This window comes from Nicrophorus vespilloides, unplaced genomic scaffold (assembly GCF_001412225.1).
Source record: "Nicrophorus vespilloides isolate i.1.1-1 unplaced genomic scaffold, Nicve_v1.0, whole genome shotgun sequence".
NCBI classification, from domain to species: Eukaryota; Metazoa; Arthropoda; class Insecta; order Coleoptera; family Silphidae; genus Nicrophorus; species Nicrophorus vespilloides.
In genome coordinates this window covers 63,035-79,623 of record NW_017099067.1, presented here as the reverse complement: position 1 = coordinate 79,623, position 16,589 = coordinate 63,035, and the positions used below count along the sequence as shown (strand labels likewise).

Below are 16,589 nucleotides of genomic sequence, written 5' to 3'. Positions count from 1 at the left end.
TCAAATCTAACTATTTCTGGTTGGGTGGAAACCCTAAAAGCCACCTGCGAGCGCAATTCAATTATGCATGTCCGAATTTAGTTACTTCCACTGCTGCCACTCCAAATTGATATGTCAAATAGTTTTGCCAGTTTGCATTCTGGTAGCCGTTTCTATTTTCACCCAGTTCATTTATATATTTGTACAAAAATCAATACAGTTTTACACAGAATTATATTTTTGTCAACTTCGTTAAATAATTTTGAAAACTTTTAGAAATACCTACATTGAACAACATATTTACAGAATTTTAATATCAATTGATTTTCAATAAAAGTTTAAAGGCAATGAGGAAAACCAATAGAATTATTTTTTGAAAGGGACAAGCAAACGGGGGAAATTTTCATAAATGTATACAAAATCGTTGTATAACGCCCCTTGTCCAATGCATGTCTTTCCCTAGGTGACATAAACTAAAGCAACGTTAATTCAAGTGAATTTGTTTACGTTTAAGGAAAGGATGCAATTAAATATATGAACTTTGGATTTTATTGTTTTGGAACAGTAAACCGCATTTCGTAAATATTTCAAAATAGATAAATTGAGTTAACTAGGAAGATAAGCAATTTAGACGAATTAATCTCTATACTAGGGGTCGGTAACGTTATTAGAACTTTGAGCTATTTTTAACACGTTAAGGACGGCGCTTTTCGCTTGTGGACTAAGTGAAACGTCAAATATCTTACGTCAATTATAACCTTTAAACTTTAAATTTTTCTTATACATTTTTTAATGATATTGAAGCAATTTATAACAATTGTGGGAAAAATATTGAAATTTTCATTCAATTCTACCTGCCGCTGCTCAGCTCTAAGCAATCGAAGCGAAGATATTGTTATATATATATATATATATATAGAGACTGGATTGAAACGGATTATTATGGTATTAACTTTAGGACTCTTTGACTGCATCCAAGAGTGTACATCTGAATGCTGCAACTCGAGAGTCCTCCTGGCTGGTAGTGTGCAGTTTCCAAGGGATGAAATTCAAAGGGGATGTCGGTGTTTGTTCTGTCCGCAGCGGTCGGCTTTTTGTTTCGTCGTAGTGCATTCGAATGTCGCGGCGACGGCGGCTGTGGAGGCGGCACAAGTTGAAGTTAATGGGAGGCGACGGTGGCGACATGTCCATAAATTAGAAATAGTTTTCGCGGAAATTAGCAGATTCGTAGTGTGTGTAAGCTAATTCGGATGGTACGCGAGGATAACTAATTCCAAGAGAACAGTGCAAACAAGTTTCTGTTTTGAATATCACCGAAACGGGGTTATGAATTATTTAAGTGTGTTTTAGGGATAAATGAATTCCGTACGCGCGACGCAAATCCAATTTAATATCTCCACCATTCTCTTCATCAACATTTCCATCTCACCACCAAAATTTAGTCACAACAGTCTACAAACCTAATATTTTTATTTGATAAAATATATAATTCAATTAATAAGTTATTCATTGCAATATGAGTCTTTATCCTCACGAATATCTGAACAGCACTTGCGTTTATAAGTAAATGAAAAATCGATTTTTGTTTTGTTCAAAATTTATATTAACATAAAGTTTGTAAATATAATAAACGCGAATTTTTCATTAATAATATTATAAATTGTTAAAAATCAGCGCAAATTTTATAATCGCAAACTAATTTTCTGAAGTGTCTCTCTTATCCGCGCTTTTATGACGTAACAGGATTAACATTTTTTTAAACCCTTTCAGACCTGAATTTTTAATATAGAAATTTTTTTATCATAAAATATTATATGATATTCATAGAAGAACTCTCCCATCTAGTTTGAGCTAGTTTCCTCCATAACATGACTTTTATAATTATATTGAAAATTGATTTTTTGTATACAATTTTTAAATTTATGTATTTACTTTGCATGTTTTGCATTGAGTCCACCATAGTTTACAATGTTATATAAGAGAATGGATGGAGAGACCAAAATTTAAAGGACTTGCGATGCGTGCGTCCTTTCTATTAGGTTTGTTATTAAAGTTTTATAATGGTCTTCGTCCCTCGGCGTCAGCCTTCCAAGACCCGCTTAGTTGTGTAATATTTTCTCTTTCTATTTGTATGTGTGTGTCTGGTATCTCACTTCTTTTTTTGTGTGCTCGACTCCTCGGGGATATTACGAGAGAGAGAGAGAGAGACGTCATATCACCTCGGACGCTGTTCAATTTCCAGCATGGAAATATTAAAATTGCTTCGACCTCGGTGATCATTTAAAAGGGGTTTGTAAAATAGTTTCGAGCACGGTGAAATTCCGATACGTTGTGCGCGGAGCGATGGCGGTTTACAACGGCGGAGGGACGGGGGCGGCTGTGGTCGTTGCTGTGGTCACGCCGTCAGCGCCTGCAACCTCCGACAAATCATCCCTGACAAATGCATCTGCAATTGTTTCCTAGCAACGAGGAACGAGATTATGGAGACTCTAAACAAAGCACGTAAAACATTAAGCATTTGTTTCTGATAGCATTATACACGCAGCAAGTCGATATACCAGAACTAAATGATTGATAAACTGTATGCATAACCTTCTATAATCTCTATATTTCATATCTCAGATATGCATGCAAATAGTTGAATTAGAATTCAAGAATACACAACTTGCGAGTTGCTTTTAATACGTGTGGACGCGCCGGGGTTTTCATATTGTTTTGATCCAATTGCACTTTTGATACTTTCATTATGTTCATTTATATTTCTTAGATGGTGTTAAAACTATTTGGTTTTCTAATAGATTGTTCGAAAACCATTTCCATCGTAAGAATTAATGTAAATAAAAAAATGTACTTTAGAGATGCTCGTATAACCTTTATTAGACTAAATCATGGCTAGTTACACTGCAGTGATACATAGGGTACAAAGGGTTCTTACGGTATAAGGAGTCCGAGGCTCCAGAGCCCACACAGAGAATACACACGAGATAATACCGAGAACCTTACATGGTATTAAGACACAAGAAAAGCGGAAGCGACAAGAGAGAAGAGATGGTTTACGGATATGTTGCAACTTATATACTCTAAGCAGGTACCCTTATCAGACCTTCCCGGAATACGAGCTATGGGCTGGAGTGGGGCACACCGTACCGGGCTTGTATGTAACGTCAGAGTGAGCACCACAGTACTAATCGCAATATTACACATTAACTTAAACAACAAAAATGGCGGCAAATATAAACAATAAATTTTTGTACTATAAATCTGTGCTTTTCATACTGTTGGCAAAAGTGATGCGTGAATGAGATTCTTTAGCAGGAATAATTAGATGGTCATCTAGGCGCACGTTCTTTTCCATTTCTCTCGTTCGCACTCATTCAATCCATTCCCTTATGCTCTCCCATCGCGCCGCTCCCCATCCGTGATTTATCGCCAGCACCCTGAATGGACCATTACTGGAAAGTTTCCAGGAACTTTCTACAAATCGAGTTATCCCGTGCCATTCATCATTACCAATTGATAACTTTCCCAATGCATAGATCCTAATATTTCCAAGGGCTCATAAATATAATATTCCCCCATCCCTCGCGCACACACACTCACTCCGCCGTCATCCGTTCATTTAAACATTTCCTCGGTACGTATAAATATTCGAACGGCGTTGGCGTTATTATTTTTGTCGTTGGTTTTCCTACAGCTCGGGGATGCGAAGAGCGCTGGGGCAAAGCAAAGCCGAAAGTTTTCGGAGCTTTTATGGTGCATGAGCGCCGCCTTTTAACTAAATACACACCACACGGTCCCTTCTGGACAATAAATAAACCCAACACGCGGTAAATTCATCTTTTTTTTTTTTGGGACAGTCGACAACAACGTCCGCCGTTACTCGCTTGCGAAACAATTCGAATTAAAAACGGGAACAAATCTCCGCTACAAACGGCATCCGCAACCCGCTTGTTTTCCCCGGACCTTCGCCGAAAACTTTTAACGCCATTCTAGTCGGTAAAGTGACCGTGAAAATACACCCTCCAGCATTATCATCATCAAAGGCTTTCAAATAATTCTCGACTCGGTGAGCGGTTTGTTTGTAGATGTAATTCATATACGCTCACAACATTTATTTGTACTACCTCATTTGCATTAACAACAACATTCTTCATTAAATTTAACTTTTTTTTACGTATTACATCTTTTGTTCTAATCCTTGTTTGTTATAAAATATGCATTGCATAAGTTTTGTGTTATGTATAAAGTAGTCTTTTGTATATTGAAGATATTAAATTAACTAAATTATTACATACCTTATGTTTATTTCATCTCGAATTTTACTTTTATATAATTAATTAGTATAGTTTTTAATGTTTTACCATCAGTTATTAAAAAGTGTATTTCTTACTATACAGTCATGATATTTTCTTTTACAGGTAAACAGTAAATAGTTTAAGTAAAAACCAGTTAAATTATGAAAATTTTGTTAAAACTTTTGTGAGATTGTTCTACTACTATTTAGCAAACAATAATTTTATAGTACGTGCACAAGGTAATACCATTTACTAGTAAAATGATAATCAAAATTATAGAAAGAAATATTCTACGCATATGAACTATACTAGTATGAACTTTTTTTATATTTGTTGTAATAAAATAATTGTTGTAAAAGCAAATGGTAGAGACACAAAAATAAATACGCATACGTTGAAAATGTGTACGTGTGTTTACCATTCTGCCTGGATGTAGGCAGAAATATAATGCAGACTAAATATAAATAGAAAAGCGCAGAGGATCCAAACTAAAAATACAAAAATATAGAACGTACATACAGAGCAGGTGACGTGTAATGATAATCCGAACAGAGTGCATCGGACCGTACAGCTCTACCCAAAATGTGGAATTAATCTCCACCTCCGCATAATACCTTTGAGAGTCCGCCGTTCTCTTCTCTCTATATATTTTTTTAGGTTGTGTGTGCTTTATCATTTTGTTCCCCCAACACATCCTGAAATATATTTAAAAAGATACAACAACAAGAAAAAAAGCCCAAGTGATGTGCGATAACTATAGACTACAGCAGTAAAAAAATACGTAATTAAAACAACGAGAGGTTTAAATTAACGCAATTTTGTGTTTTAATTACAGTGATATAATACTCTATGTAAGCGCGCTAAAAAAAATACAAAACCTATTATGTAACAGTAACGTGCGGTCTGTTATTTTAAAGTTTTGATTGCCTTTTAACTGCGGTCAACCAGCTCACAATAGATGACACTAAATCGATTGCATTCATCCACTGAAAAATGTTTTACGCTCAATTTTTATAAATTTTATTATAGAACAAATATTATTCCATTAAAGTTTGATGTAGTAATGTGTTAGAGTTTAACTGATCCACGGTAGTTAATTGTTTACGGCGGCGGATATATTCGCCCTATCTTTTTGTTTTATGTATTTTGCAAATGAAAGTAGTTTCTATTTATTCTGTTCAATGAAATGTTTGTTCCCAATGCTTTGATTTTGATGTAAAACCAATTAGCACATATTGAAAATATGTAAAATTTACCTCAATGTTTTGTATATAGTTTATAGAATCCTGGTTTACAAACTAATGGATGAACCGGAAAAATAATAATAATAGTTTGGGCGGAAAGACCTCAATTAATGTTTGACCAATAAATATGTTAAAATAATACTAGTTAATATTAAAAATGTATAATTTATAAATATTGTCCACGTTTCTAAGAAAGATCTCCAAATTAATTGATTTCATTCAATTTTACTCGCGCTTGAATTTTTTTACGTCGAAGATCCCATTTGTATCCCAAATTAATTTTTTGCTTATAGTATACATTTTTTTTGGTAAATAATTGTCGAAATGTGTCATAAGTGTTTAAACGCAGAAAGCTTGTATTATGTTATTAACTAAAGCAGAGAATCAAACCGAAATTAATTTCGTTCCGGTTTACGGTTACGTTTCAAGCAAATGTTTATCATTCCAGATTCTATTTCTGTTTGTCTAAAAATTTAGGTTCTATTCGGTTCGGTTTCGGTTCAGTTCCGGTTGGAATTTAAAATCTAAAAAAAAAGCAATTAAATTTGGTTAGTTAAAATTTAAAATCGAATCCAATATCAAATTTTCATTTAATTTTATATATAAAATTTTATATTATAAAATAGAAAATACAAAAGAAATAAAAATTAATTAGTGACTAGTTCAACACAAGCATTTTGTATACATGGTAGAAAACGATTATACTATAATATTAATGAGAAAATAATGATTAAAATTTCGTTCCGGTTCCGGTTTCGGTTTTTCAATTGAGTAATTTTTCGTTCCGGTTATAGTTACGGTTCAGTTAAAAATTCCGGTTTTACGGTTTCGGTTCGACTCTCTGAACTAAAATAAACGTTGTAAAACATTTGTTAAATGTTAAAACGTTTAATATGCAAAAATGCGTGGATAAATGAATAGTACTTAACGTCCAGACAAGTGGGCTTTTAGGATCCGAATAAAGGGATTGATGCTACTTTTCCATTCATCAGAAAGTGATTTGTCATATTCAGTGTTCCGCGAGATGCTCCTCTTTCTTGGCCGCATGCAAAAAAGGAGAAAACGTGGCGTGGCCTTATTTTTGTTCTCCTCTAAGGGTGATTCGATTTTCGCTTAGCTATTTCTCTCTCAGCCAACAAAAGAAGAATGATGTTTTTCTGCGCTATGATCTTTTTTTTTCTCCTCCACCTCCTCCTCCCACACCACTTCATGCGTCTTCCGAAAAAGGTCTGTAATTTTGTTCGGACGGACCTTTTGTTCCTGCGTGTAGACGTGCACACACATGACGGTGATGATTAATAAGTAAATGTCTAGAGGAAAATGGACTGAATAAAGGATGAAAAACTGATTCGAGCTTTTGTAACAGAAAACTGCCTCCTCCTCTCTTTTCATTCTTTCTTTCCTTTTTTTTTTCACGAGAACGAACGGGTTTTAGATTCCAAAAGCAAACACGATTTTTACTCTGTAAATCCCGGAAAGGAATGAATTCGCGCTCTCCTTTGATTTGTTACTTGCAAGAAGAAGAAGGTCAACGTGATTTCTAATGGACGAAAATAACTTGTGGGTTTTTAAAGCGCACTATATCGTGACTTTAATAAATAACTCTTCGACCGACCTCGGATTGAAGGAATTTTTTTTCTTTCCGGGACTAAGAACAAATTGAGTTATCGATGTGGACAAAGAAGATGAAATGGACGTGTGCGTTGGAAAGGGACGGAGAATAAATATGAGCGGAGGGTGGAATCGAAAGAAAAAAAAAATAAAAAAAAAACAAACATCCCTCGATGTGAAAAATAAATTGTGCTTTTGGTTTACATTCGAGGGCGCCACTCTCTATTTTCTGGCGCCAAATTTCATTTCTCGAAGAAACAATGGTGAGGTAATAAAGAGAAATTGATTTTTACCAAACCTTAATACAACAATCAAATATTAAAAATGAATTGTTATTATTAACACTATTTCATTTAATTTATTTTAACACTCACTTTTAAAAAAAATATTAATTACAACATTTTCTTTACTTAAAAAGTAATTTTTAATACATTTGTATCCCACATCAATAATACAAAATTTTCTGGCGGCAAATTTAATTTCTACAAGAAAGTATGAACAAGTACTTCAAGTCTGATTTATTGTGTTTTACTGATTTGTTGTTCGGATTTGGATTAGGCTGGCCTAATTGAACTGCAACCAACTTAAAACTGATATAACTTTTAAATCGTTGGCAATGTTATGTCCATAGTTATGTAATGGCTCAAAGAGCTTAAGCTCGCAAAAAGCCACAAAAATTAACATAAGTAATTAACTCTGTAACACCTAAATTAAATAAAGAATCTTAAAACCGAACCGAACTTATGTCCATAGTTCGCCTAATGATAGCTGATTTTATTGTTGCAAAACCTTCCGTAGGCTTGTACTACGGAAGGTTTTGCATCTCAGTTTTTTGGATAAAAATGTTATCAGTGATGGAATTCAAACGTAATAGCCCAATATTTGAGCAGAAAACCAAAATTGGATCACCTTAATGTGCAGCATCTTCCAAACTGTGAGTCGCGCGAACTTGTCTAAGGAGAGGCGCAAATATTAGTTTGCCTGCTAAAGTTTTATCTATTTTATGGAATGGTTGAGGGGGAGCCGCCAATCGATTAAATATTTTTAAGGGAGGCTTAGTAACATCAAGTTTGGAAACCACTACCTTAATTTGTCTCGAACCATAATATGTTATAACAAAGCTAGTAATGATACAAAATTTATTTTGGAAGTCGGAAAAGAACTAGATCTGTGGTAGAAGTGGTTCGGAAACTTAAGGCTCGAATTGAATGAAATTCCAAAAAGGCCAAGATCTCACCGATGTTCAAAAAAAAACTAGACTCAATAGAACGAAGAAGCTGTTGCGCTTCTACGAACGCAGCCAATTGCTAAATATCGTCTTGTTTGATGATAAAAAAAAATCCCAATTGAGAAATTCGTAAACAAAAGAAGTGATCGAATTTACTAAGAAGAGAGGTCAAACGAAAATTTAGACAGTCGGATGGCTACAAGAAGTCAAGTACGACCGTTTGTGGTAGTTTGAGAGGCTGTGATGGTCGATAGTTGCTCTTCGTTGGTATTTTTGTCTAGGTTAATGCGAATGTTTACTACGAAAAAGTTTTGGAAGGTACTCTGAAGCCGAGGACAACTAAACATTTCAGTTAGAATGAGAGGACGGTTCAAGAAGATACTGCACCATCACACAAAGCACGCGAAAACCAACAATGGCTGAGAGACAACGTTCCACACCTCATTTCGACCGCACAGTGCCTCCACGGTGACCAGATGCAAATCCGCTCGATTTTTCGGTATGGGTCGTTTCACATGCCAATTTCAGCACTAAAAAATACCAAAGTGTTAATGTTTTCAATAAATTCCTTCTTCGTAAAAGGACGAAGATTCCACAGGTTCACATTTGAGCTATAGTTCGCGTACAAGGCGGCTTTATCGAAAATTTTAAATGAATTAAAATAAATTAATTGTTTTCTAACATTTTTTGCTTTTGGTTCAGTAAAATCCAATTTCATATAACAAAAATACAGCGTTCTGAAAAGTTGCAGTTCAATTGGGCCATCCTTACATCAAAAATATTATTAGGGGATGAAATATTTACGAGTGATACGACAATGAAATGCATTCATGTACAACAGAAATGGAAATTCCGAGTTGAATTGGAAATATCTTTTCGCGTGCAAAGTAATCTCCGTGATTTCACTTCATCTGACTACCATCAATTGCGACCGCTCCGGAATTTCTCAGATCGCAGCGAAATGAGAAGAAAAGAAAAAAAGGAGCATTAGCAAATGAATCAATAATGGGGATTATTCAAAGGAGTCGAAGCTGTTCTTGAACACAAAGCTCGAAAACCAGAAATATTAAATTAATTCTGAAACCTTATGTTTATTTTCATCGTGTTTTTACTCTATATCGAAATATAAAATTGATTCAGTAAGTACAGCTATGAAATGTATAAATCACGTTTCGCTGTATTAATATTTGAATGAACACGTAACTGAAACTGAAAGTTATTTACAGTTTTTTGAAACAAAGTATATAATGAATTATACATGCTTTGTGTACGTACGTTAGGTAATTTATTCGCGAAGTTGATCGCATTAAATTCTGTTGGAAACTTAAAATTTGTTTGTGCTCGCTTCGCTCCGCACTGCTCTGCCTTCGCCCAGCTTCAATTATTATTATTTATATCCGTGTAATGCTTTTATTAATGGTTTTTAATTTGGAAAATTAGCGTGTTGCTAGTGCGTTCGCGGCACGGGCATAAAGCATTTCGCTGATTTATGTGCAAGTGAAATGTAGTGTAAAAATGGCAAAACTAATTTATGAATGGAAAACATTAGGCGAAGTGATTTACGATCGGCTCGTCTTAGCACGAGTGCAGGATGGAAGAGAGAGAAAAGGAGGATCATCGTTCAAAAAAGATTTATAAACTAGTCTGTTGTTTACGCATACAAACAAAAACGGATATTTAATACGAAAAAGTTGCCAACAAAATAAATTTACTAGTTAATTTTAATCTATTATGTTCTTTTTTTTATAAATTTCAATACACTTGTACAGAAAGACCTCGCAAAGTCCGGTTTTTATAATATATACATATGGAATGTATTTAATCCATAAAATTGTCTTATTGTCTATAAACTCATAAATAGATGCTGTAATTGCGAGCATCTACAGTAAAGCAAAGTTTTTGCAATCATAACGAAGTATCCCGCAAACGAGTTACTCGTATTTATTTACAGTTTGTGTTTGTGTTTATTTTCCTCAAATGTTATGTTTGCCGATTGGGGAAGTTTTATTTTCTTAACTAACAAACTGATCCAATTCGAAACTCGTTACTATATATCAATTTATTTTCTGTTCAGTGTTATTATTTATTTAACAAATTTTTATAAATTAAGTTTTCAATAATAATAATAATAAATTTTAGATATTATCAATTTGATCAAACTTATTACTCTATATTCAAAGTACGGTGAAAGATACTAATTAAATCATCATAAATGAAGTAACGAAAAAATAGTGAAATTTGCGGTATCTTTTAATTATTTAAAATTTTTGTTGTTTCTTGAAAAATTTAAATTTACGGTACTTTTGAAAATCATTTCAAATTTGAAAAAAAAAAAACAAATTCTCGAAAAATCAATGATTTCCATTAGATGTATATGAAAGCTGGATTCATACATTACTGTGGTTTCATCCGTTTGACTGTAATTTATTATCAAATTTGAAAAAATTAAATTAACGCTCGAAAAAGGCAGTGTTTTTCATTTCATTTAACTGTACTAGATAAAATTAATCCAAAAGATGCATATGAAACGTGGATAAATGAGGAATGTAGCGAGTATTAAAAAAGTTTATCCGTTTGGCTGTTATAATAGAAGTAATACAAATCTGTTGATTATTACACTGACAACAAAACATTTTACACAATTATACTTTTAGTATCACTTGCAGAGGGTGTGCTTTCTGTTTTTATTACTGGTTAATTGCTTTGGGTTCATATAATGCGCCTGATTTCGCGCAACGAATAAAGTTCATACATATGTGTACACACGGAATAATAATAAAAATTAATTGCAATCTACCCCCATCCCTTCCTTTCGACGAGTCCTAAATAAATATGAGTTCCGACCCTCATCCAGATTAAATTTTAATAAAATTACGAAAGCGCTCGTCGTTTTTCTGCCCCCTCTAACTTCCGTTAGTAGTTCTATTTCGACAAATTAAATAGAGAAAAGGCGCGCACTGATGAAAAACGGAAAATAATTAAACACCGCTCCTTTCTCAACTTTAAATAGTTTACGACGGAAAATACGACAAAAAAGAAAGGAACTCGTTTGAAAATAATCAGTTTGTAGTTAAGATTTATCAAAGAGCGTTTCCATTTCTAGTACACTCCACGCAATTGTTCTGAACGAGATGATACAAAATTGTTAAACGATTCCTGACATTCCTGTAACTTATAGTGTTGTGGTGCTCACTCCAGCCCGCTTATATGACGTCACCGCAGCTGGTATTCCGGGAAGGACTGATAAGGGTACTACCTGGTTAGGGTATATAAGCTGCAACATATCTGTACCCGGCCTCTTTACACTTCTCTTATTTCCTGTCTTCACTTCCGTTACTCTTGTGTCGCGCCGCGTTAGCCAGTAAGGTTCTCGGTATCATGTCTTGTAAGTACCCTTTTGTACCCTGTCTTCTCTTCCGCTTCTCTTGGGTCTTGGTACCATGTAAGGTTCTCTGTATTATCTCGTGAGTATTCTCTGTGTTTGCTCTCGAACCTCGGACTCAATAACAGTAAGAAACCTTGATATAATATATATCATAATATATTGTATCAGCGATGATTACTACAAATAAACTTATATACGAGCATCTCCAAAGTGTTAAATGATTGTTTATATTATTTCAATATTAGCAACAACAATATTCATGGTTCTACAAATTATATATATATTGTTATATTAATACAAGTAATATCTTAATTTCTCGCACATTACAAGACACGTAATGTGTGAATAGAATACGTTGATGAACGTCGGATGTTTATCTTAATTACATTAACAATTCAATTTACATTCTAGATTGTATCATGTTATGTGCCAAATCCGCATTAGATATCAATCGATAAAAATGAAACAAAATGCTGCAAAATATTAACTAAATACGAATTGTCAAATGTTTACTTTGATACGTGTCATCTTTCATTTACAATGAATACATAATTGAAATGTATAAAATTGCTTCGGAGGCCGAATCCTGCTCGTGGGCCTACTGTAACCCAATTACAGCAACTAGATCAATTCATAATTTGGATGTTAGATTGTTTGATTAGTAAAGCTAAAGGTCAAATTGTAATTTGCATGTGCAGTGAAAGAGTATTGTTAGTTGGCGGCGATTAAGCATAAAAAAAACTGAATGGAGGCGAGAATTTGAATCGGAATTGTTACGCAAGTTCGCATGCTGCATGCGACCGCAAATTGGACCGGACGCATTCTTCGATCGGCTTCCTGTCCACGCGATATCGCCATAACAATTTTCTTTCGAGCACCCTCCTTCCCGCGTCCCTCGCGATAAGATTGTGCGGGGGGGGCGATTGTCGATTTGTTAATTATACGATTATCATTAATCACGCTCATTTCTCTCTTTCTCCAGTGCCGCCACAGAAGATCGTGATCATGGACGAATCCGGATCTCAGCTGACATCAGTCGTCGGGCCCTTCTCCGAAGGAGCTTCCTTCACCCTCAGGTGCGACGTATTCGGAGGTGAGTTAACTCAATCAACGTTTTTTTTTTGTTATTCTCTGTCTCTCTATCTATTGCATTCGTTGCTCTTGATTTTGTGTCCGTGTATCGCGTGTTAACGTGTGTTTGAAGGAATAAAAAAAAATTAGGGGTGGACTGAAACACGTTGTCCGTAGTGACGGATCACCGTTGGGAATTACAAATACCCCAGTTTTAACGTATCGTACCCAAAAAAAAAAAGGACGTGGTCGACACGATAGATTTCCAATCCATTATATATCTGACATTTCGCAGACACTGCAGATAAACATTGTTTTTTTTCCAAATTTCTATATTTACAGTTTAGATCCCTCAAAATAATTACTTTTACTCATCTTTTACACATATTCGTGCTAATTGAAAAAAAAATCTTTGAATTTCTTTTGAAACACATCAATTAAGTTGCCTATAAATTTTTATTATTTTGGTAAATTCAGTCAATTTTAAGCTTAAATCGTGTAGTAAGTAAATTACAGTTATTTAGATTACAAAACGAGCACCTCGCATAACGAGCAAAATAAATCCTAAGAAAAATGACTCTTAAAGTGGAACGCATTATCGTATATTACATTAGTTTATATGAGGAAAATTGTTTCACTATACGAGTAAAAATCAAGAAATTTTGTAACGGATTATGCTTTTTAAGCGAGGTTCCACTGTATATATATATATATATATATATTTAGTAACAGTATTATTTTATAAACTTATTTCATTATATTCTGCTATCCACTTATTCTTTTCGTTGCAACATAAAAAAACCTATACAGAAATGACAAGTATTACTTGAATGTAATTATAATTATACTCACTTGAAGATTACAGTAAAGTACCAACAAGTATTTAGGTCCCTTTATAATTTAAATAGTGATATAAATACGCCGGTACTTAAAAGTACAGTCAGACGACAAACAGTTAACTGTTATATTAACTTCAGCAAATTTTCTATTATAATCATACAAATACCGTTAATTTCAATAATCAACTTTTTATAATTTCTTGATATAAATTTTGAAACAATTGAGCCAATCATAAATTTAATTTGATAAAAAAAAACTTGGTACAAACTATATCAAATTTAACAATATGCATTTGCTGACAAAGCGAAAACTTTAGAAAGAGTTTGATGCGAAAATCGGTGAATGCAGCAGAGAGAATATGGAACAGTTACAAATGCCAGCATTAATTGAAGTAATTTAAGAATGATCCTTTTGTGAGTGAGATTTTGGCTTGGTTCGTGGATTTTCGGGCTTGGCAAAGTTTCGGATGTGCACAGGAATATATATATATATATATATATATATATATATAGAGAGAGAGAGTGGAATAGCATCTTTCGCAAAGGGCTGACTGATTAACATCGTTGTTTTGTTCCCTCATTAGTCTCCAGAGTAATCTGGAAATACTAACTTTCCGGAGATGCGAAATTATTAGAACACTATGTGAATACATATTAAACACATGCATGTTAACTTACATTTTTAATTAATAAGAAACATAATTGATTATACCCATGTCTTTGGATAGTCTGTTTACATATGACAATCTTAATAATAACTACAGTGGAACGTCGCATAACGAGCGAGAAGTCCCGGAATGCGCGCCTGTTACATGATTTTTAAAACTTGTGTACACATCTTATGTGTATTTTTGAATATGTTTTACTATACGAGTATTTCACTATACGAATAAAAAGCGGGAAATTTTGGAACGGATTAAACTCGTTAAGCGAGGTTCCACTGTATAAAAGAATAATTACTAATTTAATTCATCTAAAACCTAATTTTTGCAATATTAAAGATCGTGCATCAATTAAGAACATGATATTGATTTCATTTAGTCTATTAGTGCGGCTTCGATCACTATAGATTCGTTATATTTTTTGTGTTCATTTCGATGAAGTCATCTAATCAAATGGAAAAAGAATGGCAAAAGTTTAATTTGAAATCAGCATAGTAAGATTATATATGTATTTATTGCCTCTTCGGCATCGTCCCTCATCCATCGTTCCGATCCAATAATATATTCTCGTTATTTACAAAACGAGTTCAACGCAAGACATATATCAAATCCAATATCCAATATACGTGTGTGTCGGTGTGTGTGTGCATGCTCCCGTCCATCCATACAGTTGGTCCCTTCTCAAACATCCACCCCACCCACCCATCCAGCCCACTCACGTCAAGACATATTTTAAAAGATACGTCCTTTTACAAAAGCAGATTCTTAGCATTCCTTCCTTCCCTCTCGAAAACTTTCTGATCTATTACACGAAAAGCATATAGGACGTTCCAAATATCATTACTGTTTGCGAAGACTTCAGTCTCTCATGGAAATAAATATAAGAATGCATGCCTGCATCATTTGGTGCACATTTATTACTTCTACTACTACCATCAGTTAAGAATTAAACATTCGTCACTGTTCAGAACTTAAGATTGAGACACACGAAAATTGATGATGATGATGAAAACGCAGACCGCAATTTCGCGTCCGCCCGTGCATTTATTAGACCCGCGCTGCAGGTTTCGTTGCGTGTCTGAATTTAAATTAGGATAAATATTTAATTTGGAAATGGCCGCATCCCTTCTAATTAAGATTAGGCTTTCAAGATACATATTAGATGATACAATATAATTCACGGCGTACAATCCCGCAATCTCGCAATTGATGAGTTCCACTTGCGCTCGTTAAAGTAATCAGACTTTTACTAAACTAACTGCTTTATTATTAATAATCAATAAACATTAATTAAATTTACTATTACTATTGTTTTTTTTGATTGATTTTTGATTCATTTTGGAAATTAATACAAAATGAACTTTGTGTTCTACAAGGTGGCTGAGGTTTTTGAACATCGATTAAAAATCTGGAAAAGGGTGGACTTTCGTTTATAAAATGATTCTAAATTGGTGCAAGCGTAATTTGATATATTAATTATATAAATTAAGGAGTTTTCAATAATATATCATATTTTGCTGTTGAGTTTTGTGAGCTTCATTAAAACTTGCTTTAGAGTAGAAAGTACAAAATAAAGACGCCGAGTTGCAAAAGCTACCGCAGAACAGTGTGCGTGTGTATTCACATGAATAACTGGAGTGTGATTTAATGTCGTCTGAGTGTACATAAGCTACTTGTAATCTATTATATCAGCAGAAAGAGGGAGTTTTGCAGATGGAGGTGGGCATAATTATAGGCATACATCAGTTCGTTGTGTAGGTGTCCCCCCTCACCGTAAAAGATGTCAAGTTAATTTGAGTATTAATTCTTGCCGTCAAGGGTTGGCGGAGGAAAGGGTCGCCTCGTACACAATGGAAGACAATCCCTGCGACGTCGTTTAATTCCGAAAGTCGTCACTTCTGCGCCAACTTTATGTGTGCATGTACGTATATGCGACACACAGACTTACATATTTGTATGTGCGGGTTTGGCAAGTTGTAAGGGCTGAGATGAGAGGATTTCGCGTTGACGAATAAGACTGTTCGTGTTCAAATTGAGCCAACTTGTCACCGTAGCGAACGGAAAGATGGGTTTCCATCCAGTTGGTCCGTTGGTCTTGGGGATTGCTACAGAAAGAGCGGCTGCAGTCACGGATGCTCTCGCGAGGAATAACATTTGGATAACAAATTCAATTACAATCAATTTCACCTCCACTATCGTCGACGACGAATATTGAGCCCGAAGTGTTTCCCATTTACCGTCTGCGACTGGATTAAATACGAACCAAAGAGAGAGA

General features: G+C 34.4%; 1 protein-coding gene across 1 annotated transcript in view; it reads left to right on the top strand.

The window, feature by feature from the left end:
* Positions 1–12,524: 12,524 nt before the first annotated feature.
* LOC108563941 (protein turtle) overlaps positions 12,525–16,589 on the top strand; it is a 43,055-nt gene continuing 38,990 nt past the window's right edge. The window contains exon 1 of the mRNA XM_017922786.1: positions 12,525–12,835. Coding sequence (XP_017778275.1) covers positions 12,748–12,835 — 88 coding nt within the window. The 5' untranslated portion in view covers positions 12,525–12,747. The remainder of the gene's footprint in view (positions 12,836–16,589) is intronic.